This window comes from Peromyscus eremicus, chromosome 4 (genome assembly GCF_949786415.1).
Source record: "Peromyscus eremicus chromosome 4, PerEre_H2_v1, whole genome shotgun sequence".
NCBI lineage: Eukaryota > Metazoa > Chordata > Mammalia > Rodentia > Cricetidae > Peromyscus > Peromyscus eremicus.
In genome coordinates this window covers 16,589,067-16,612,199 of record NC_081419.1, presented here as the reverse complement: position 1 = coordinate 16,612,199, position 23,133 = coordinate 16,589,067, and the positions used below count along the sequence as shown (strand labels likewise).

The 23,133-nt window shown below is 44.7% G+C and overlaps 1 protein-coding gene across 1 annotated transcript in view; it reads right to left on the bottom strand.

Annotated features, from left to right (window-relative positions):
• Positions 1–744: 744 nt before the first annotated feature.
• Positions 745–23,133, bottom strand: part of LOC131907696 (vomeronasal secretory protein 2-like) — a 47,343-nt gene continuing 24,954 nt past the window's right edge. The window contains exon 6 of the mRNA XM_059258818.1: positions 745–977. Within this exon, the coding sequence (XP_059114801.1) occupies positions 745–977 (233 nt within the window). The remainder of the gene's footprint in view (positions 978–23,133) is intronic.

Here is a 23,133-nt window from a genome sequence, read left to right as displayed (position 1 = left end):
TAACTAGTGCTGGGATTAAAGGCATGTGCCACCATGGTGTTCCCAGTGTGGCTTTGAACTCACAGAGAACCAGATGGATCTCTGCCTTCCGAATGCTAGGAGTAAAGGTGTATGCTACCACTGCCTGACTTCTATGTTTAATATAGTGGCTGTCCTTTTCCTCTGATCACCAGATAAGCTTTATTGGGGTGTACAAATAAAATATCACCACAGAGGGCAGTTATCAGAACAAGTTCATGGGATGTCTGGAGAATATATTGGGAGATTCAGGACCACAGCTTTCAGAACAAGCCACCTGAAATATTAGGGGGTGGGGTTCAGGAGGGCATGTAGTGGGTCCAGGTAGAGAGTGAAGAGAAGGATGCTACAGGAATGCCCAGGGTAGCCACTCTTCAGCAACACAGTGATAGCTGGTCACAAAGCCATAGCTGAATCAAGGTGGAGTTTGAGAGCTTGATGTGTGGATGTCTCTCCCCTGTCTCTTACTACTTTTAGCTTGGCCACTAGTGTTATGTTTCAACTTCACCTTTAATGTTCCCAGCACTCTGTCCATTCAAAAGAGCCTCTGCCCTCCTGACACACTACATACTCAGGAGCACCTTTGTTCAAGCATCTTCCGAGTACACTTCTCCAGTTCCCATACCACCCATGAGAGATCTCAGTGTTGGGCTGTCTCTCTGGAGTGAGTCCCAGTCGGTGATGCCTTGCTCCCTCTAATATCTCATTGTTCTGTCCTCTCTTCGATCACACAAACTGTAGCCCAGGTAAGGGCTCTGGCACTGCCCTGCATGCCAGGGCTGCCACTTTCCCTTGTAAGTCAGGGGGCTCAGAGAACCTTTCCTGCCATAAATGCCCACACGAGTTCTTATCAGACTCTGTAGCATCTTCTAAGTCAGCCTTCATGGTTATTGTTGAGCTGCTGCAGGTGACCTTGAAGCACAGCTGATGGGATGTGGCATTGGGTATTGATACAATCCCTACAGGAAAAATTCTGGGTCACCTTATAACAGCCAAAATTTATTCTTGTGCTTTTTTGAATGAAAATAACCACCATAGGCTTATATATTTTGTTGCTTGTTCCTAGTTGGTTAAACTGTTTGGGAAGCATTAGGAGGTGTGCGTTGTTGGAGGAGGTGTGTCCTTGGGATAGGCAACGGAATTTCAAAAGACTCTCAAGAGCCATTCCCAGTGTGCTCTCTGCCTCCTGATTATGGATAAAGGTGTGAGCTCTGAGCTCTTACTGCCTCCATGCATTTGCTTCCCTATCATGGACTCTAATCCTCTGAACTGTCAGCACAAATAAACACTGTTTTATATATTGCCTTGGTCACTGTGTTTTGTCACAACAATAGAAAAGTAAACAAGACAATTCTTGAGATATGGAAGGCAGAGCTCAGGTGAAACAGAATTATACAAACATGGCTAATTGACCCAGTTCTGAAGCTTGCCTGGAGAGGGTCATCCTACTCACCTTTCTGAGCAGTCAAAGGCTAGTCTTAACACTGCTCTCATAACTACACACAACTCTAATAACCTAGAATCAGAGCCCATTGTGCCCTGGAACATCTCTAATTGGTCATATCCCATGGAGCCCAAGAAACAAGTTACGTATCCAGTGTCCATAAGATCCACTTCACCTCTACCACATTCCAGAAGCAAGGCTCCCTGTGGACAGGTTTTTGAGCTGCTTTGTACATTAGGGCCTCTATTCAAGAGAAGCTCTTCATCATATTTCCTGAGGTCACTTTGTGAATGGCCACAAAGGAGCATCTCCCTTACAACACCCCCATCATCTAGGAAAGGTCTCTTGTCAGTTGCCATAGCCACTGAACCCACAACACTGGCTTCCCTGAGATATCTCATCCATTTATATGAACCTGTTTCTGCAGTGAGGCTAGTATAAAAACTTCCAATGTAAAAATTATCTGCCTGGCTCTCTTCCCTCAGGGGATCTTAATGGAGTCCATCCTGCCCACTGTCTAAATCCCATGGTTTATGCTCTGTTGATTGAGCAAAGCCAGATAGGCTTCACAGTGGGTCAAGTGTGCAGGGATATCATAGACACCAGGAATTCTTCTCACCCATAGTCTAAATGATTAAAGGAAGTCAAAGCTAGCCTGACTTCAAAGGGGAGATACAGAGAAGATTTCAGTTTACTTGGACATGGGAATAGGAGGGCTAATGAGGGTAAATCCTCAGAAGATTACACTTGTGGGTGGTTCTCTTACACCAAAGGTCCACAACAATGATGACTCCCAAAATGCTCATGTACCACAGAGGACAATGCAAACTCCTGACCTGGCCTGTTGTAGAATTCTGTCCTCCAAGCATAGCAACATATTCAGCCGCAGTGATAACTCAAGAAACCATACAGATCAGGTCTGGAAACATTCTCTCAAATAAATTTCAGGTGGGTCCTTACACTCTCACCAGAGATTCCAGCCACTCCATCCCTGATCTCCTTACCAGATGTATGTAACTCTGTAGGAACCACACTTGGTCTCATTTTGAAATAAATAGGTTAACTTTAGGAAAGCTCCAGATATACAGCTATGCAGGAATTGTAGTCCATGCTAAGATGGGGCTTTTCAGTGGTGTGGCTGCTAACAGGTCACACAGGCTCCTGTAAACAACCACACACCCTTGATCATTACATAATCACATTACTCTTTGGATCAGATTTGGTTTTCAGTGTATCTGCACTTTGTTCTGTTGTATGTGTCAGTCAGGGGTGAGAAGATATTTGTCCATTCACATAACAAAGCCTAGCAGAGGCTCAGGAGTATGTTGACCCCATCATGTCCCAGAAGCCTATGCTGGACAGCTGAAGGGCACAAAATGTACCCTATTTGTGACTTCAGTGAACAGGATTCATCCTACATGCTGGTCCATGAACATGTTTATCGTGAGCTACAGCTGTGTTCTCTTGAGGTCCTCCCTTCCCTTCTCTCCTCAGGGCATACATCCCCTGTGGCTGACAATACATGGCTGACATACACAAGGCCCAGGGGCCAGATGGGCTGACTTTTCACTACACATGTTTCCTGGTCATGGTAGCCAGGCCTTCAGGAATCTCATGCAGAAGCCAACCCCAGGCTGACCTGATTCATTACGCTAAAGCCCCCTGTTTCCACAGATTTGGGAAGACAACCTGTCTCCATTTTGTATGACATTAACTGTCCCCAAGAAAAGGCTGGTGATATGTCAAAGAAGGAAATTATTTTTGGAACTTCAGTGGACTTGGAGGAGGGTAGTATACATGCTTGCATTCAACTTTCTCCATATCTGGAGTTCCTGTATCTGGACCTCTCTCCTTCTGGCAGCCTCAGCCACAAGTTACCTAGTTGATAGAGTAAAGGCCTCACATGCAAACCCTACCTTCCACATTCACAGAGCCCATAACTGCACCCTCCTCCACGGCCCTCATAACAAGGGAATGATCCAACAGTAGGCACCAGAACACGAGGAAAGTACTGAGACCCCAGATTCTTATACTGACCCTCACCTGCTGACCTACACCTGCTTGCCTGCAACCCTGCTCACCCTCCCCTGTCCTCCCAGACCATCATGCATGTTTTTACCTTGTTCCTCTCTAAAGCTTCCCCAGCTGCCCTAGCTAAGCCCTGTGATCCTATGTGTCATGGCATGTCACTTATGTAGGGACTCATGAGTGCTGATGATAAAGATCTGTATGCTTGCTCACACCTGAGTAACACGAAGTCAGGAGTCATTTGATCAGAACTGACACATAGAGAAGGGAATATCTACCACCTTTACTGAAAGCTGAGGCATTGGAAGGTGTGAGCATGAGGCTTGTCTTCTCTTGGCATCTGGCATTCTATCTACAGGAGCAGAAGGTGAGTTCAGGGGTCTGAGCTCCCAGTTCCTCTGCAGATTCTGTAATACTTCTCCATGCACTAAGTTTCTCTGAACAGCTCACAGGAATCTATTTACAAACACAGAAGGAGACAGGTGTCACAGAGGGGTGTTTGTATGGTCATTGTTTTACAGGGAAATCATGAATGGAGGGGGGCAGAATTAGAAATAAGCAAAATCTCAGTCTCATTGCCATCACAACTAGGGTTGATGATGTCATCTCATTTCAGCCCTAGGTATTTCACAGTATCTTCAAAATCCAATAACATTGTTCACTTTGGAGCCATGTTGTGACCTAGAGGTCACATGGGTATGGAACAAGGGGGTGAAAAAGACTCTTACTATAGACAGTTCACCTAAAATCACTTATATGACCTGAGAGATTTCAAGCCTTTGAAAGCACATCTCCAGATGAATTTTCCTGAGAAGGAGAAGTGCCAGGTGGGCCATTCAATAGGGAATCATGTTTACCTCATATTTGGGACAAGTGTTACCTGAACACATGGGTCTCCCATGAAGCTAGAACCCCCAGTACACTCATGAAGGTTACTCAGAAAAGACTCTCACATAGTTATCCAAGGAGTGCAGAAGTCATATGCAGATAGTCCTATCCCTTCTCCCTGCACTCCCATGAAAAGCACATCCTTGGCCCAGGCCCACCCTGACCCTCCTTTCTTCATTACTTCCTAGAGGGAGGTGTAAAATTTGATGGTAGCTAGATGTGAGGAGAGGATCCAACAGTGACTGGCCAGTTCTGTCATAATTATGTTGCAAGCATCTACCAACAGGGCCCTGTCTCCCAACATTGCCCTCAGTAGCCCATCAGTTTCTCAAAACACATCTTGAAACAGGACCATCTTTTAGAAAGGTTTCTCCCTGGCTCAGAGAAATATTTGAATTCAGAGAGTAACCCAAGAATACCTAGAACTTCTGGAGCTCACCATGACTCCCAGAGCCCTTAATCAAGATGTGAGGGTGGAGCCAGTGGACAGCATTAGGTGTTTCTGTCTAGAGTTTTCATGCCTAGCCTGAGAGACCTCCTAGGCCATTTTTGGAAACTCGTGAGCACAGAGACTAGGCAAGCACAGTGCAACCCAGTGTTCAGAAGGGTCATGCAAGAAGAGTGACTGGAGAATACAAGCAGAGGCTAGAAATGTGCTGCCAACCTTGGGGCTCTCAGTGCATGGCAATGGTGGAGGCAGAGGTCAGGTCTTCACCTAGCGCTGGTGATTTTCTACAGATGTACTATCCAAGTGTGACCCAATGTCCAGAACTCCCTTGTGAGAACAGAGACAGCAAGAGACACTTGATCAGGACACCTGCCTTCCCCAGAATGTGAGTAAAAACCTGTCTCTCAGGAAATATACATAAGTCCTGGTTTTGTCCCCCACCGTGTGTGTGTGTGTGTGTGTGTGTGTGTGTGTGTGTGTGTATGTGTGTGTGTGTGTGCCTATGTATGTGTGCACTTGTGCATGTGCAGTGTGGATGGCTGGGTGTGTCTGTTTGTAACCATGGTGAATAGAGGAGGATGTCCATCATCTTCTACAACTCTCCTCATTGCTGCTTTGGGACACAGTATCTCATTGAACCAGAATTTCATCATTGTGGCTAGATTTTCTGGGCAGCCAGTTCTGAGGACCTACTGTCTCTTCCTTCGACAATGATGAGGTTACAGGTACATTCAGCCATGTCCAGAAATTTATGTGAGCTCTTGTGATAGGAATTCAGGTCTTCATGCATAAAGAGCAAGAACTCAACCACTGAGTGTTCCTAAGCCTTGTTCAAGTTTCTCATTAAGTTCTAAATTGTTTGAAGAAAGCAGAAAGAGCAATGAAACATTTTTCTTTATTTAGCGCTGGCAAAAACCATACATGGAAATTCATCTACTTGTCTATCACTTCTATTTTGATATTATGAAAACTGTGAACTTCAGTACTTGAGACCTGTCTGGTTAAAGGGGGTAAACAGGTACAATAGGTGATGAGCAGGACCATCCTCCACAGACTGGATGTCAGACCAGGCCCTGATACAATGACAACAATACATTATTTCCAAATATTTCCCAGTGTTCCCAGTAGGAAATGATTCTAACCAAACCCCTCATTAGAACAGGACCAGGAGAAACACAGACTGAGAAGGGAAGGGAGGAGCCGGGACTCAGTGGATGGGGAGTGGTTGTGAGCCTTGTGCTTCAAGAGTGACACAGAGGGAGCTGAACATAGACATACCAAGAGCTTACAAACCCCTCTCTCAAAGACCCCAGGCCTCTTAGGAAAGGCCCAAAGGAGGGGACTAGGGCATGAGAGCAGAAGATAGTGACCCACTCTGTACCTACCCAGTTCTCACAACCTTAGACATGCTGAGACGCACCCATGAGCATTGTCGCTGTGTGAGTTGGATTGCTGCCTCTGCTCTCATGGAAGGCAATAGCAAAGTCCTTCCCACTGATGAGTACAATGCGGATCTGGAACTTGGGCCCTGAGGTAGAAAATGAACCATGTGGTTTTCAAATCTCTTGTTGATTTCTTCAGAAAAAGAAGAGCATGAGCCCCATCACTCACAAATGTAGAAGACACCTGGTTTTGCTTCATCCAGATACATCTTGAACTCAACACACCCAATAGGTTTTCTGTAACACAGGACAAAAGCATGGCTTTCTCCATGACATCAGCCCTGTCCTTCCCTGTTGCCATTTTTGAGCTATACACCCCAGACCCTCCTTCTGGTACATATAGCAGCTAGCCAAGCATCAGCACATGGCTTTCCACAATCCCTGAGTCACCTCCTTGTGTGATCTACTTCACAGCAGGTGGGAAAGCCAGGAAGAGATGGTACATACCTATCTGAAGACTTGCCATCTTCCTAGTTCTGGAAAAGTTTCCTGCCAGCTCAGGCCTTATTCCTCAGAGTAAGCTAGGTCTTGCCCTGATTCTGCTAATGTGTTTCCAAAGGTGTCTCCCAAGAGACAGAGTCCTGGACCTGATCTCCTTACTCCTGGGTCTTCACTGCACATGGAACTCTGTGAAATGTTGAGAGGCCTGAGGTTCTGAGCCTACACAGAAATAAATACAGCATCTGCACTGGCTCCAGGGAGCAAAGCAGTGCAGGGAAGGAAAGTTTCAGTCCTCCAGGGAGTGTCACAGGAGAACAGCATGTGATGCACTGGACCTTCTGTTTGCAACCAGTCTCCTGTGCTTACAGAAGTCACCTGACTTATAATTTCCCTGACATTACAAGACTTGATGTTGATATGAAGTGCCTAACTTAGGTCAGGAGCATGTTCATGGTGAGGGTCAGGAGAAAACGGAGCCTGGAGCAGAGAGGGCTGCCTGAGGGCAGGTACTCAAGAGGTTCATCCTAAACTCCAACTTGCCAATAACATTCTTGATGAACTTGAAGGGTGGCAGTGGACTGATCTTGTTCTTTGCAGAAATAGGCATGTTTCCTGTCCAGGGAGTTATGTACCATTTTCCTAAAAGCTTGAGAGGGAAACCATCCTTGAGTGGGGGAGCATGGAAAGGGGAAGCCAAGCAAAGGGGTTCCAGGCAGAAGATGAGATGGGAAAAGATACAGGAGGGGACTGGGGTAGGGTCCCTGTACCATCTGGAGGGACATGCTATATTGAAGGATCAAGAAGAGTCCTGGTCATGGCAGGCTTTCTCTTCATGAGCAATCAGATCCAGGCAGGCTAGGACAGGGATTTGGGTAGATGATAGCATTCCTGGGACAGACTTATTCTCAGATTCCTGCACTGGTCCCAAATAAACAGCAAAGAAAAGTCACCAAAAAGACCAGGCTAAGAGCATGATCAGGGGCTGACCACCTCCCTTTATTCTAAGAAAAAGAGGGAAAGGGACTTGTAATCATTGTCGTCATTGGAGAAAGGCAGGTACCCAGATAGATACCAACTTCATCCATGGGAATGTTTGCTTCAAGATCAGCAGAGTTTCCAGGAAGAGGCCATGGAAGATCAGGGAAGTCAGAAGAGCATCCTTATCCATCAGTGCCAGGGCATGGGAGGAAGCCTGATCATCTCCAGAGTCTCTTATCTTCTCAAAACACATCATCAATTTAAACATTAAAGCATCTAAGGAAGTCCATCCCTCCAGACATCCCCGTACCCAGCAGTGCTCAGCCCTCTGTAAACAGCAGCTCTGCATTGTGCACATCATCCTGCATGAGGCTTTCAATGAGAAATAGAAACTCTGAAAAGAGTCATTTCTGTGGACCTAAAAGGTTTTTAGGAGACCACAGGCTGACAGAAGAGGTAGTGATTTTCTGTAGCATACTAAGGAGACAGATGCCTCCATAAACCATTCCTTATGCTCTAGGCACTCCAGATATTAGTTATCAAGAAAAGTCATGCTGTTGGCCAGATACTGAGTCATAACACAGGACATATCACTGATGTCCATTGGCAGCTCTCATCAAAAGCCCTGAGACTCTCACTCATTCCAGGAAAGCCCAGTTTGTACACTCAGTCAGCCTAGTACTCTCACCTTGTCAGCAGTGGCAGCATATTGAGAATTCCTGTAGGACAATTTCCCCACACAGGGCAAGATCTGAACCACAGTCAGCAGGAGCAGCTGCATGGTCATCATGGTGTCTCTGTACTCCTGGCTTCCCTACAGTATGCCTACAGTATGTATGTCCTGCACTGGGTGACACCCAGCATGCACAAAGCCTCCATCCATGCTATAGGTTCATTACACTGTTTTGTTTGGACCTCATGGGTGCATGGTGCTAATTCCTGTAAATAGCCACCTGCCTGTGCTTTCGCTCATTCTCAGGAAGCCTTGTCAAGAGAGAGAATGTCATCAGAGTGGGAAGTGACACCTGAGAACTCAGAGCCAGGAGGATAATAAGATTTCCTACCCTCCCCATGAATGGCTGTGTTCCCACCAAAAAATGTTACAACACTTTCTCTTCCCTCTCAGAACCTCCAGTTCCAAAAGCAGTCACCAACCCATTTCCACACAGCAGAGCAGTGCACAGGAGTGTGTTCTGTAGCTACATTCCCCTGAGAACTGAGCTATAGTGTCACCCTGCAACACGTTGGCCCTTGTCTCCTGCTTCCCATGCTGCACACCTCCCTGACTCTCTAGATTCTCACAGCTGATCTCTACCAAGCTAGCATCCAGGCCCCACAATGCACCTAAATCCCAACCTACCTTTTTATGGAGCAGCTGCCTTACTCTTTCAAGGCTCCAAGACAGGTTGGGAGTCTGACCTCTGACTCCAGTTCCCTGGGTATCCCCACTTCTTACTTACCTTCCATTCTTTGCCACACCACAGTGCAAATTCATTGTCCTGCTTCTGTGCACAGGTATAGCTGTGTGTATCTGTGTGTATTGAAGGTGCTTGTGAACTGTGTAGCTGTGGGAGACTGAACAAAAGTATATGTGTTTATGTGTCCACATGTGCAAATGTTTGTGTGTGCTGCTAGTCTCTGCCTGTTCGTGTGAACTTGTGCCTGTATGTTTCTCTCTGCCTTTGTAGTAGTGTATATACATTTTGAATATGTACCTATATGTGTGTTTGTGTGCTTCTATGTGACTAATGTTGTGCATATATGGGAATGTCAGCATGTATATGACTGTATTTATTTTTCAGGTATATGCACATGTATCTATGTGCATTCTTGCCAGAAGGTCAGTTTTGTGTGTGTGTGTGTGTGTGTGTGTGTGTGTGTGTGTGTGTGTATTCTCTGCTTTTATGTGTTTGTGTGTTAATTTTGGGGATATTATAGTATTATGGTTGATGTCTGAAATGTTTCACACATGATCATTGGGGTTTTGAATGCTTGGTCATTTCTGGAGGCTCTTGTTTTGGGAAATGTGGAACCTTTGGCACTGTAGCCTCACTAGATAACATGGATGTCAGTGGAATCCCCACTGTGTCTTCCCTGATCACAAAGTTCCTGATCCACAAAGATGCAAACAAGCTTTAGGGCAAGTTCCCCCAAGTACCAGTATTGAGAAGAAATAAAATAAAAATTGACATTTTGAAGAGAGTATCAAGAATGTCAACCTTTAGCAAAACAAATAAAAGAAACATAAAATAAAAACAAAAGGAGATGTTAGAGAAGACAAATCTATTACATGAAATTCATAGGATCTTGAGGATATGTGTAAATACTTATAATCAAATAAATTGGAAAATAAAATGACTAGTGTTCTACACTATGATCCACCAAAATTAAACAAAAGAACATGGAAGACTTAAAGTGTTCTATAATAAGCAGTAAGATAAAACAGCAACAAAATGTGTTCCAACTGAATAAGACTGCATCAAAAGTATGCATTGCTGAATTCTCCCATGAATAAACATAGTGCTCCTGAATTCATTCCACAAAGCATAAATGCGGTGATACTACAAAACTCTTCAGTGAAGCGGATATTGTCCTAACATACACAAACAAAGAAATTATAGGCAGATCTTCCTGATCAACATGGAGGCAAAAAACTGTCAGTTATATTTAGAGAAAGCATTTAACAACATATGTTTTATTACTATCCATCTGGTCTGATATACGCAAAGCAATAAATGGGATACATCACATTGATGCATTTAGGGACAGAAAGTTCACAATCATCTGAGATGGAGAGAAGCCCTTTGAGGAAGGCCAAGCATCCTTTCAGATTATACCTCTAAAGGAACCATTCATGGAAGGAGCAAATTCTTACAGTCAGCCTCATCCTAAGTGGAGACAAAGCAAAGCAATGTCACTGAAGTCAGCAGGGACAAGAGTGTCCTCTTTTTTTCTGTCCTTCTGAATGATTCCTTAAAGTATTCGCTAGAAGAGTGATGTGGGATGTCTTTCTGTATGCTGTGAATATGTGTTGCCCTGATTGGTTGATAAATAAAGCTGTTTGGCCTATGGCAAAGCAGCTTAGAGGCAGGCCGGAAATCCAGGAGGGGGATAGGAAGAAGAAAGGAAGAGGTGGAGAAGAGGCTATCCTGCCATCCAGGGAACAGCATGTAATGGCACACAGGTAATGTCATGGAACATGTGACAAAATATAGACGAATAGAAATGGGTTAATTCAAGTTGTAAGATCTAGCTAGTAAGAAGCCTGAGCCATAAGCCATATAATTTACAATTAATTTTAAGCCTCTGAATGATTATTTTATAAGAAGATGCAGGACCGTGGGTGAGAGAGATTTGTCTGGACCATGTGGGGCCAGGTGGGAAACCTGGAAAACTTCCAGCTACAGAGCAGTAAGACAGAGCTAGAAATAAAAGAGATACAAATAGAAAAATGTTGCTTGGATTCTAACAGCTCCCTCGGGAGGTGGTGAGAAGTCGCAGTATTGACAACACAGGCAATGAGAGTCCATTGAAAGCAAATAAGGAACTCATTTACTCAATAACAGGGGAGGCCTTATATACGCTCCTCCCAGCACCCAGTCTACGTGGTTGTCCCTCATTGGCTGGGCATGATTAGGAACTCTGACAATGATTGTTGCTGGGTCTTCAGGCAGACTCTGCACAATCAGGGACTCTGACATCGACTAGGAACTCTGACAGCTTCTGTTGCTAGGCCCTCAGGCAGACTTTAGGTTGGTTCTTAGGGAGTACATAATGTGCATACCTTGGCTACTGGTCTGAGCCAATTTTTCCAACCCTATGGGCCTGTCCTACTGCATATCCACCCTTTTATTTTATTGCATGGGCACTCAGTGGGAGTCAGAGTTCTTTGCTCTGGCCTTGTTGACCCCGCCTCAGGGGGGCCTCAACAACTGGACTGTGCCTGTCTTAAGTTGGCTTGCCAAACAAGCTCTTACCTGTCCTTGACTACCATCCCTCAAAGAGTGTCCATCCCCTGGGTGGGGAGTGTCAGACAGTAACCTTTTGAATTTCAGAAAGCCAGGTATGCATAACTTTCTGTGGAGGACTATGAGTTGGATGACTAAGAGCCATTAACACCTATAGTGTCACCTTAGTGGCTGCCTGTTGTTGTTGGATGTGCTGTAGGGGACACTTAAAAAGGAAAAAGATCAAAAGCACCACCCTGCCAATCAAAACATAAGTGAAATCCAGGAGGGATCAAACAGCCTCTTTATATCATGCTAAACCTTTTCAAAAAATAAAGAGTCAAAGGCCATAACCTGTACTCTTGTCTGATTTAATTGGAAAATTTCATATGTTAACTGTAATGGATAATACAGAAACTTAGCTGACCATGGGCCCTTAATATATTTAGCTAGCTCCCAGCCTGCTAAACTAATGTTCCTCATCTCAAAAGACATCATACAAAATGAGGAAAAGCAAGGCTCCTCAAGTCTTCAGCCTTTAGAGGGGCAATGAGAACAAGAAAGGGGAGTATACACATTACCCATCCTGGGTTATTTCCTCCTTGGTGGAAGCAGGCTGATCTGTGGCCAAGCACTTATCTCTTGCTGAGACCTATATTGGTGTAGTGGCACTCTGAGGAAAAACATAAGCATACCCTCTCCCACAGGTTAGCAGGGGGCCTGGTGGCTGCCATTGGAAAGAGATAGGATCTCTCCATCTCACCAGGGGCAGAGACATGTTCCTTGGCAGAGATGCCCAGTGCTTGTAGACCAGGCTGAGTCCCTTGTCATCAAAACTTAGAAAGTTCATGTGGAAAAGGACCTCTGTTAAGGCCAGATGAAGATCTCCCCTAGCCTCTCGTGAGGTAGTCCTCGTCAACAGCTCCTTAAGAGCTCTGTTGGTCCTCTCAACAATGGCTTGTTCCTGTGAGTTGTAGGGGATGCCAGTGGTATGGGATATCTTCCAGGACCCCAGATAGTCATTAAATTGTTAAGAGGCATAAGCAGGGCCATTGTCAGTCTTAAGTGCCCAAGGTACCCCCATAACTACCATGGCTGACTTAAGGGCCTTGATAACATTGATGGCCTTCTCCCCAGAAGAGGCAAGGGCATAAACAAAGGAGAAACAGGTATCCATTATCACATGAACATATTTAAGATTGCCAAAGAGAGAATGATGTGTGACATCCATCTGCCAGATGGTGTTAGGCAACAAGCCTCAGGGATTAACCCCTGCATGTTGAAGTGGTCTTAAAGGGGCAAGAGAAGTGCAAGTGGAACATGCCTGGAACAAATGTTTACATTGGGAAACTGATAATTCTGGAAGAAGTCTATGTAAATTCTGTGGAGAAAGATGAGATTGCTGGTGAAGAGCCCTGGATTGCACTAGGAGATCCATACTGGCTGTTAATATGATGGTGTCTGTGACCTAATTTCCTCAAGCTGATATTCCTGGGTAATCTGGAGTGAGATCTAATATGTGACAGGTACCAAGGCTCAGTCCTCTGATTTAGGACATCTTGTATGAGCAACATGCTGCTGGCAATGGGGGTAAGCAAGTCTTTGACTGGAGAAAAGGCCAGCACACGAACTGCCTATGCAACATATTGGCTGTCAGAAAAAAAAATATTAACATGCTTGATCTGACACTCTACTAGTACTTTGAGGAGGGCCAATAGTTCATCCAATTGAACAGAACCAGGGTTAGGGATAACATATATAACATATCTTTGGAGCCAGAACACTGGATAAGAATACCATATCAGGTGGGTGGTGGTGGTACATGCCTTTAATCCCAGCACATGGGAGGCAGATCCAGGTGGATCTCTGTGAGTTCAAGACCAGTCTAGTCTATAGAGTGAGATCCAGGACAGGCACCAAAACTATACAGAGGAACCCTGTCTCAAAAAAAGCAAAAAAAAGAACACCATATTTTTTCATTGGAATTTGAAAAGGCCAGAGTGTATGAGGGATGGGAGTGGAGGAGGGGACTGTATGGGCCTGTATCTGTATTGGAAGTGTGGGGAATTCTGCTAACATCTTATTTTTGGCAAATGATTGTCAATAGTTCCTTTGAATCCTACAGCCATTTTCTGGAACAAGATAGAATCTGCCCAGAGTGACTGGGTATTCTTTAAAGAAAAAGGGAAGACAAGCTTATCTGACTCTCATCCATATGTTCTCTGTGCCAGCATCCATGCCTTAAGGCTGAGTTGGAAGGACTGGTCAAACTTAGAGGCGACCTTGTGCAGGTCAGAATGTGCTTGATGTATCTATAGAAGGGGCCCAGATTGCCATAAGACTCCCAAGAAGCCCCTGGGTGTCCAGAGGACCACTGCCAATTAACATCTTTGGGGATCATGGTTTGCAGGCTGGAGGTGGCTAGAATGGCCAAAACCTTTTGTAGCAACTCTTTTATTTCTTGGGTAAGCCTAATCTTATTGGAAGGACAGGTGAGCCCCTCCAACAATGGAAACAGGTGTCTCATCTCATGGTAAGAGATGGATAAGAAAGGTTTAAGCCGATTAACTGTGCCACACAATTGTTGTAATTCTGATAGTGAGTATAATTTCTTCATTTCCAATTTAAAGAAAAGGGGTGGACCTGCTTAGCAATGGGAAATCCTAAAAAGGCAAAGAGGGGTACCATTTGGACTTTATCTGGAGCCACCATCAGATGTAATAATGCAAGATCTTCTAATACTCCCTTGCAGTCTTTTGCAGATAGGTTGCATCTGGGTGTGCCAAGAGGAGATCATTCATATAATGGATCAAAAGAACATCCCTGGGGACACTGACCAAAGTTATACATTGAGAAATATATAACTGGCAAAAAGTGGGGCTATTCTTCATTCCTTGGGGCAAAACAGTCCATTGATATCTCTTAACTGGTTTATGCATATTAGGTTCCCACACACTAAAGGCAAAATTATCTTGATTTTGTGGTACCAGGGGAATTTGAAAAAAGCAATCCTTAATATCTAAAACTAATATATAATAAGATGGAGGAATCATGCTAGGGTTGGGGAGGCCTGGCTATGTAGACCCTATTTTTTCCATTAGATCATTAACTACACAAAGATCCTGCAGGAGGCAGTAGTATTCCAATTTCTTGGGGATAACAAATATGGGGGTATTATGTTTACTTGTGGATGGTTCAATGTGCCGCATCTTTAACTGTTCTGCAACTAATTCCTTTAGGATTGACAGCTTGGGTTCAATTATAGGCCACTATTCCACCTATACTTCTTGATCCAAGAGCCATGTCAATGGAGTGGGGCTAGGAGGCTGAATGGTGGTGGATCTCATGGGGACAGTGGTCCTTAGAATTGGGAGTGCAGATCTCATGCAGGGTTGCAGACCACAAGACCAGCCTTCTCATGGACCTTGATGTCATCAAAAAAGGCCCTATCATCTGTAGTTAGGACAACACCCATATCCTCCAAAATATCTTGGCCCCACAGGTTACTAGGTACATTGAAAATGATAGGGCAAATGGCTCCCCAATTGCCATCAAGATTCTTACAATGGGCCAGATTAGTGGTCATCTTAGAATCTTGTTGGACTCCCACACCACTGATGTCAGGGGAGGGGAGGCGGGTTTAAACTTCCAATGAAGGAAGAGAAGCACCTCAGTCTTTGTTAAAATGGTAGCATCCGCACCCATGTCAATCAAACCTTTGGCAGCTTGTCCATCAAGATAGACAGTTAGCATTGGGGAGTGTGGAAATGTGAACATTATTCAATAGATTTTTGGATTACCAGAGCCTCCTCTTACTGGCAGGACTGAGGAGCACCCCACCTGGAGTTTAAAGGGGCCAGTGTTTCAGCAAACTGTGACCTGCAGTCATTTGCCCAATGAAATCCTTTATTGCATCTGGAGCATCAAGTCCTTGGTTTTATCCAGGGGTGGTCACACTGCAAATGATCTGGTTTGCCACATCCCTAACAATTTCTACCTACTTGGGGACCATTGGGGGTATCATTAGCATGCTGCCTATCAGTGAGGAGAGCATCCAGGGAGGCAGTAAGAGTGGCAATGAAACCAGTGCTAGTGTCAAGATCTCTGGTGGCCTGCACCCATTTGTGTATGTTCTCATTCCACGTGGCTGCTACTGCATTACAGGTTTGGGCATTGAGCCCCTCCCAAGTCAGTTGTTTAATCAGAATATCTCTAGTGGGGCCAGCATCCACTCTGCACTCTACTGCCTCATTGACATGGGCCAGGAAGTCAGTGAAGAGCTCTCTGGGCTGTTGGATAAGATTGCAAAAGTACACTGAGGGGTCCCAGGAAGTACAGGCTCTGTGGGCCTCAAGGGCCAAGTCTGAGACCTGTTGAAAATAGGTATTCAAGCCAATCTGTGCCTGGTGCACAGGATGGACATATTCTCCACACCCTGTGAGGATATCATAGGTCACCTGGACATTAAGTAAGATGTTCATCTGGGCCTGGGATTATGCCTGATCCTCATAGGCTGATTTCCAGCTAATAAAGACTGCAGGCTCCAATGCAACTTTAAGCAAATGGTACCAATCAAAATAAGTTTGTAACTGCATGGACCATTGAGCAGGGACTTGCTGAAAGTAGGGGGAATCTGGGCCTGACTCATTGGCTGCCTTCCTGATGAGGGAGAGATCAGCTATGGAGGTGGGAATCCAGGGCTGGTCTTCAGCATTTGGGTTCATATTGACTGGGAAAGCTTTTATGGGTCTATGGACTGACAGTGATGCAGGCTATGAGGGTTGTAAGATACCTGGCACTGTGGGAGAGTAGCCACCAGTAGGCTAATATTGGAGTAGATTGCCCCAAGAATACTGCGGCAGAGGGGTATGTGCCAGTGGTGGTGGTGGAGCAGAGGGGAAAGCAGCACATGACTTAATGACAGCTGCCTTCTCTTTGACAGATTTGGTGGGACCCAAACTGATAGCTACATTCTCCTTGACAGATTTTGTGGGGCCTAAACTGATATTTCAGGGCCCAAACTGACAGTTACATTCTCCTTGACAGATTTCATGGGGCCTAAACTGACAGATTTCTCAGGGTCCAAACTGTATGTTGCCCCATCATCAGATATCATAGAGATATCTGACAGGGAACTGGCTGGGATGATGAAACAATTACCCGTCTTTTCAATGGAGTGAAAATTTGTACTGAACCCTTATGTCCTGTGCTTAGTGGGAGACTTTTGTGGGTTTTTGGCCACAAATATATGCCCACACAGTGTTTCTAGATGAGGGATGGCAATCGGGAGCAGAGCCTTGGTTCCACCTCCTAGGGGGTCAATCCTTATGTGGAGGTACTGGGTGAACTGAAGCGGGGGGTGGGGGAATGTGCCTCCCTAATGGAATGGGCAGACAAACATGACAGACAACACAAAAGAAGGAAAGAAGTGGGGGTCCCAATGCTTACTTGCCAAAGGGACAGAAAGAACACAGCACTGAGGAGTCTTCTCCCAAAACACATCATCTTGGGGGTGCTATCAAGCACCACAAGTGAAGAGAGGAAGACAATCAGAACCTGCACTGGGAGAAACAAAGTAACAGAAGCCCCATGTTTATGTGCCAGATGTTGCTTGGATTCTAATGGCTCCCTTGAGGGAAGGGGGTGAGAAGGTGCAGCGTCAACAACACAGACACTGGGAATTCATTGAAAGCAAATGAGAAATTTATTTATTTGGTTGTCCCTCATTGGCTGGGCATGATCAGGAACTCTGACATTGACTAGGAACTCTGACAGCTCCTGTTGCTAGGCCCTCAGGCAGACTCCAGATTGGCTCTTAAGGAGTACATTATGTGCATGCCTTGGCTACTGGTCTGAGCCAATTTCTTCAATCCTATGGGCCTGTCCTACTACAGAAAAGGAAGAAGTCAAAATAGCAGTATTTGCTGATGATATGATCCTGTCCATAAGACACTCCAAAAACTCCACAAGTAAAGTCTAAGAACTAGTAAACACTTTAACAAAAGCATTAGGTTACAAATTCAATGAATAAAAACTAGCAGCTTTCCACATACCAAGAGGGGTCATATGGAGAGAGAAACCAAGAAAATGTTCCAGTTAGCATTGGCTTTCAAATGATCAGTGAAATACCCTGGAATAAGCCCAGATGTGGGAGTTAAAGACCTCAAAAATAAATTTTTTTTGTGGAGTGAAGCATGAAAGAATGAACATTTGAAAACACAGAGGGAAAAAATAAAGAAGAAACTGGACTGTGTAGAGCTTCCTTGTGTATGGATTGGCAGAATTGATACTAGGATAATGTCTGTATTATCAAAGCAATCTACAGATTCCATGGAATCCCTGTCAAAATTATAGCACCTTTCCTCACAGAAGTAAAATAAAAATGCAGTCCTAAATGCCCCGCCTGCAGGGCTACAATGGGTTCTCAACCACCCTAAGGATGGAATGATAGAGACAGGAGACACAAAGGAAATACACCAACTCTGGATTCTGATCAAGGTTCAACTTTATTTTTCTCCAGGAGGGTTTGTATAGGTCCTGCAGGGTGGGGGGAGCAAGAAGCTGTCATCTGCATAAGGTGGGGCAAGCTAACAGGATGTTTGTATAGGATGTTTACAGGGTGAAAGGGTCAAGGGCTCTACTCAATGTCCTGTTGCTAGGCAACCTGACTGTAAGATGATCTAGTTCCCTGTCTTATGGGGGTCTGTATTTTTCCACTAACTAGAGATTCTGTCCTTGTCCCTGACACCTAAACTTTATGTGCAAACACAAAAGACTTCAAATAGTCAAAGCAATCCTGAGCAACAGGGACAAGTTGGTGCTATCACCAAATTGGGTTATGATTATACTACAGACACTGATTTCAAATTATTCCACACCAACAAATCATCATGTTTCTGGAAGAATAAAACAGACCATGGTTCACTAGGAAGAAATAGAAAAGACACAAACCACAACAAACCTTTGACTTTTGATAGAAATACCTTAAGCCTACACTGGAGAAAAGATGCCCTTTCAATATGAGGTGCTGGGCAGTAAATGTTCACAGGTAGACAAGAATACTAGGTCTTTGTTTTACCCTGCTCAAAACTCAATACCAATGTGCCAAAGTCCTTAAGATAGGGACTGAAACTATTACGCAAAAGCACAGATGGGCATACAGAGGGAGTGTGGGAAGGTGCCCAGTAACTCTGGAAATAAAGACAAGTATTGGAAATGAAAAATTTTTTAAAGCTTCTGCAATACAAATGACTAGAGGAGAGAAAGAGGGACTGCAGATGACAATTAAATCTTCATTAACCAAACAACTGTCAGGGAGTTCATATCTAAGATGTGTAAAGAATTAAAGACCCTAAATAACAAAGCTCTAAATAATCCAGTCAATAAATGGGCTGTTGACATGAACAGACAGTTCTCAAAAATAGAAGCAATAATGACAAATAATCACATTCTAAAATGCCCCAGTGAGGAGATTATTGCTTTTATTTTGTTAAATGCAGATGGTATGCCTGTCAAATGCCTTCTAAGTGCTTCTGATCATGTCCATAGATCATAGCTGCTGTCAGCATCACTCCAGTGGAAAAGTTATTTGTGCCGTGAGTGGTGGTTACTATAACTTATAACTGATCAAGCTGCTAAGAGTGGCTATGATGTGATATAGTGGCCTGTGCTCATCAAGAAATGAAAGAAAATCAAACTTGTCTCATACCTTTTTGGCTCGGGTGACAGTACCAAAGAGGGGCCAGAGAGAATGGAAGAACCCAAGGAAGGAGTGGATTTAGCTATTTCCTCCAGATGGAAATATTCTCTTATGGAGAGGAGAGGGGGAGAGCAAAACTTGTAAGAAAATTATAAGAACACACAAGAATTTACAAATCTAATGACTATAAGATCACAGAGTCTTAACAATTTCTGGAAAATAGGAGAGTTCACTGTAGTTACCACAGTGATGCAGAGTCCATGGGGCTCACCTGTGCTATAGTTGGTGTTTTGAAGATCCAGCTCACTGGGGCACCTGTGGGACTCCATGAGATTGCCCCTTCCACATTAACATACCTGTTGGTATTGTCATTGTTCAGGTGTTGTTTTCTTATACTGTTGTATGAAAGCCTGTGACACTTCCATATTTTCTGTGGTCCTGCAAAGCAGGATGCTGTGATAACTAGTTTTGTAGGATGCTAACTAACCATCTCCAACACGTCCAACAACCTCAGGCTCCACAAAGAACTTGAAAGTAGTTACTTCCTTTCAAGATGATCTGTTACATCCAGGCAGAGAAGAATGAAGAAAGGACAGACAATGTGCATGGATGGGAGCTGAAGATTTGCTGAGTTGGGAACAATCAACAGCCTCTTAGGAAAAGATGCCATATGCTCATCCTCTAGAAATCTAGATCCCATCCAGATGTAAGGTCTGGGCCTTTCTATATCATTCAAAGTATAGGGTCACTCATATCTCACTTTGGCCCCCATGTTCCTATGAGGAAGTGTCTGCACTGACCATGAACACTAGACAAACAACATGGGTGGCAAAGCAAGTAAAAATGATTAGTGGGGTTGTAGCTGGAACTGTCTTCCTTGAAGGGTGATAACAGAAGATCTAGCCATCCTCTCCTTCCAACCCTCCCCCTGCTCCCAGACTACTAGCTGCTGAGTCCCTCACAGCAATCAAGGAAGTTTCCACTGGAGGAAGATCCCTATGGTAACTTGAATAATTTGAAGCTGTAATACCATTTCCCAAATACTGCCCAACCCAGTGGCTTCCCAAATGCTCCTGCCACAAAGGCAAACACCTTCTGAAGCTATGCAGGGTGGTAGATCATCAAAAACTTCTAGGACATCCTATATACAACAGGACTGAGGGATATCATGATTCCTAGGGACTGGCACCTATTGGTGCCACAGTTACTCGACTTTATCATAGAGCTTCTGGAAGCTTAAGGAGATTTAAAAAGCACACACTGAATCCAGAATGCTTGCTTAAGGCTTTACTTGGGTTTGGTGGGTTCTAGCAGGAGTGTGGTTCAGTAGGTAGTAAGTGTCCAGGATGAGATGGTCTTGAAGGGCTTGTCTTAGTGTTGCGTGGTCCAGGGAGAAGAATATTCCCAGAAAAGTCATTACTATGCACTGGAGGAAGAGTTGGCTCAAGATTTGCAGTTCTGAGGGGCATCTGTGACAGAAAGGGGAATAGAGGTGAGGGCCCCTCCTACTATGGGAGTAGCAATCAGAGTGTGAAGATAATGCTGGGCACTGTGAAGATGATGCTGGGCAATTACAGTCCTCAAGCACAGCCTGCCACCTTGACCAGGCAGGTAACTAAGCATATTAGGAGGGAGTGTTGGGTGGGAGATGAGGCCACATGGAGACCATGGCATGGGAAGGATTCTATGCAAGAAAGGACAGATTCCCAAGTATCCTAGGAATTTTGATTAGGGCCACATATTTGAGAGGCCTTGTGCCTGGATATGCAGGGTTTATCCTATCTTGGTATAAGGGTCCAAGAAGATGGACCACAGAACTCAGGTACTGAAAAGTCTAAGCTGTCCTAAGGATCTTTTAGGGGGTAACTTACCATTGTGGTCTTCAGGAACACACATTTCTGTAGAAACAAAAATCTCAGGATTGAGGAGGTGCAGTGGGTGGAGATCCAGACCCCATCATACCTGCAGCTTAGATGCCATCATGATCAAGTTCTGAAGCATGACCCTGTTGTCCTTGTGAGGGGAGAGGAAGACAGATGGTGACAAAAAGAGACACCAAGGATATGGAGAAACACAAGGATCACTTAAAGTAATTGTTGACCAGGAGGACATGAGTGGGAGCATGGGCAGTTCTGTATAATTATAGAGAAGTATGGTCTCTCCAGTGGCCTAGCTTATGATCTCTAAAGTCACTTGCTCACCTCTCTGCTCAGGCACAATGATGTTTTCAGGTGGAAAACCCTTCCCCTGTGTGAATTTCTTGAAATCTCCTAGGGCCTCATGGGTTTTTTTTGTAGGGGGGGGTCTTCCTCATGGGAAGAAGCTGGATGAGCAGAGGAGTCATGACTGCACAGCTCTGCAGGGAGCCAGTGGCACAAGGATAGGATAACTGTACAGCACTAGGGCTTTACCCTGGGGCATGTGCAGGCAGGAGTGGAGGGAACACCTAACATAGACAGGGAGATGGGTATGGATGGAGGAGATGAACACCAGCATGAATGCAGTTACAAAGAACTGACATATATCCTGAGTGGTTGTACATGCTTACACCCTGACTTGGAAAGACCTTGGGTCACAGGGATACTAGTTTGTCTCTAAACTCTAGAGGGACACTATCAACCAAAGGTCTCTGTTAGGACCCAATTCTTTGAACTAAGCTTCATGACATCTGAGAATCCAGAAAACAGTACTTGACAGTTTACTGTTGGAACTTCCATACCAAGTGGTCATGGCCTTGAGGCTCATATCTGCTCTTTTTCCTAACAGTCCCTGTCCATCTGCCCCTTCTTCCTCACATCTTGCACACTGCACAGGCAGCACTTGATGTCCAGAACCTGGACACCCATCAAGTCTCCAATGTTATGCATTCTAGCCTCCTGTGCCAAGTTGTAAGTGCTGGGCATCCTCTGACTTCTGGTAGTGGAGACCATACAGGACATAGGGTGCCCAGGTCCTACCTATGAGCTCTCCCACATAAACATTCTGCTCAAATAACTTGAATTAACTGTAGAAGATGTAGTGGTTCATCACTGGCAGCTCATAGATGTATATGAGAAACATTCCCCAAACTGTAGATAAGTGGAGAAAATTGGTCTATAGTGTCTTGTCCCAGATACATCATTCTGACCAATGTAAGGAACTATCTAGAACAGTGGCTCTCAACTTTTCTAATGCTGTGACCCTCTAATACAATTTTTCATGTTATGGTGACCCCTACTATAAAATTATTTTTTGTTGTTACTTCATAACTATAATTTTGATAACTTTTAGGTATCATAACGTAAATATCTGATATACAGAATATCTGATATGTGACCCCCAAAGGGGTAGTGACCCACAGTTGTAGAACTGCTGTTCTAGAAGATGTTAGCAGCGACCCATGAACTCCCAATCACATGGAGCCTGAGCTCGCTGTGGTCTCATCACAGAACCAAAGTTCTCTCTTGAAAAGGTGTCAGCCCTAGGTATGGATTCTGGATCAAGGGTGTGAGGGAAGATGGAGGCTGAAGGTTGACATTCCCTCTAATCAGCTGCACTGCTGTGCTTCCTAGATCCCAAGCCTCAGGTTTCCTATGGGTCAAGGGACAGAACTATCTAGAGGGAAGCACGGCCTTTGCTGTTGGCTAACCTGTGACCTTTAAAGTTGCCTAGTGTTTAACTAGATAGTCTCATGGAAGCTAAGCTAGACAGGGATGTTCCAACCCCAGGAGCTAGTTCCTTTACGGGAAGATCACATGCAGCTGGGAGACTGAGACAGTTCAGGTTAAGCATCCACTTGACAAGCAAGAATCTCCTGAGAG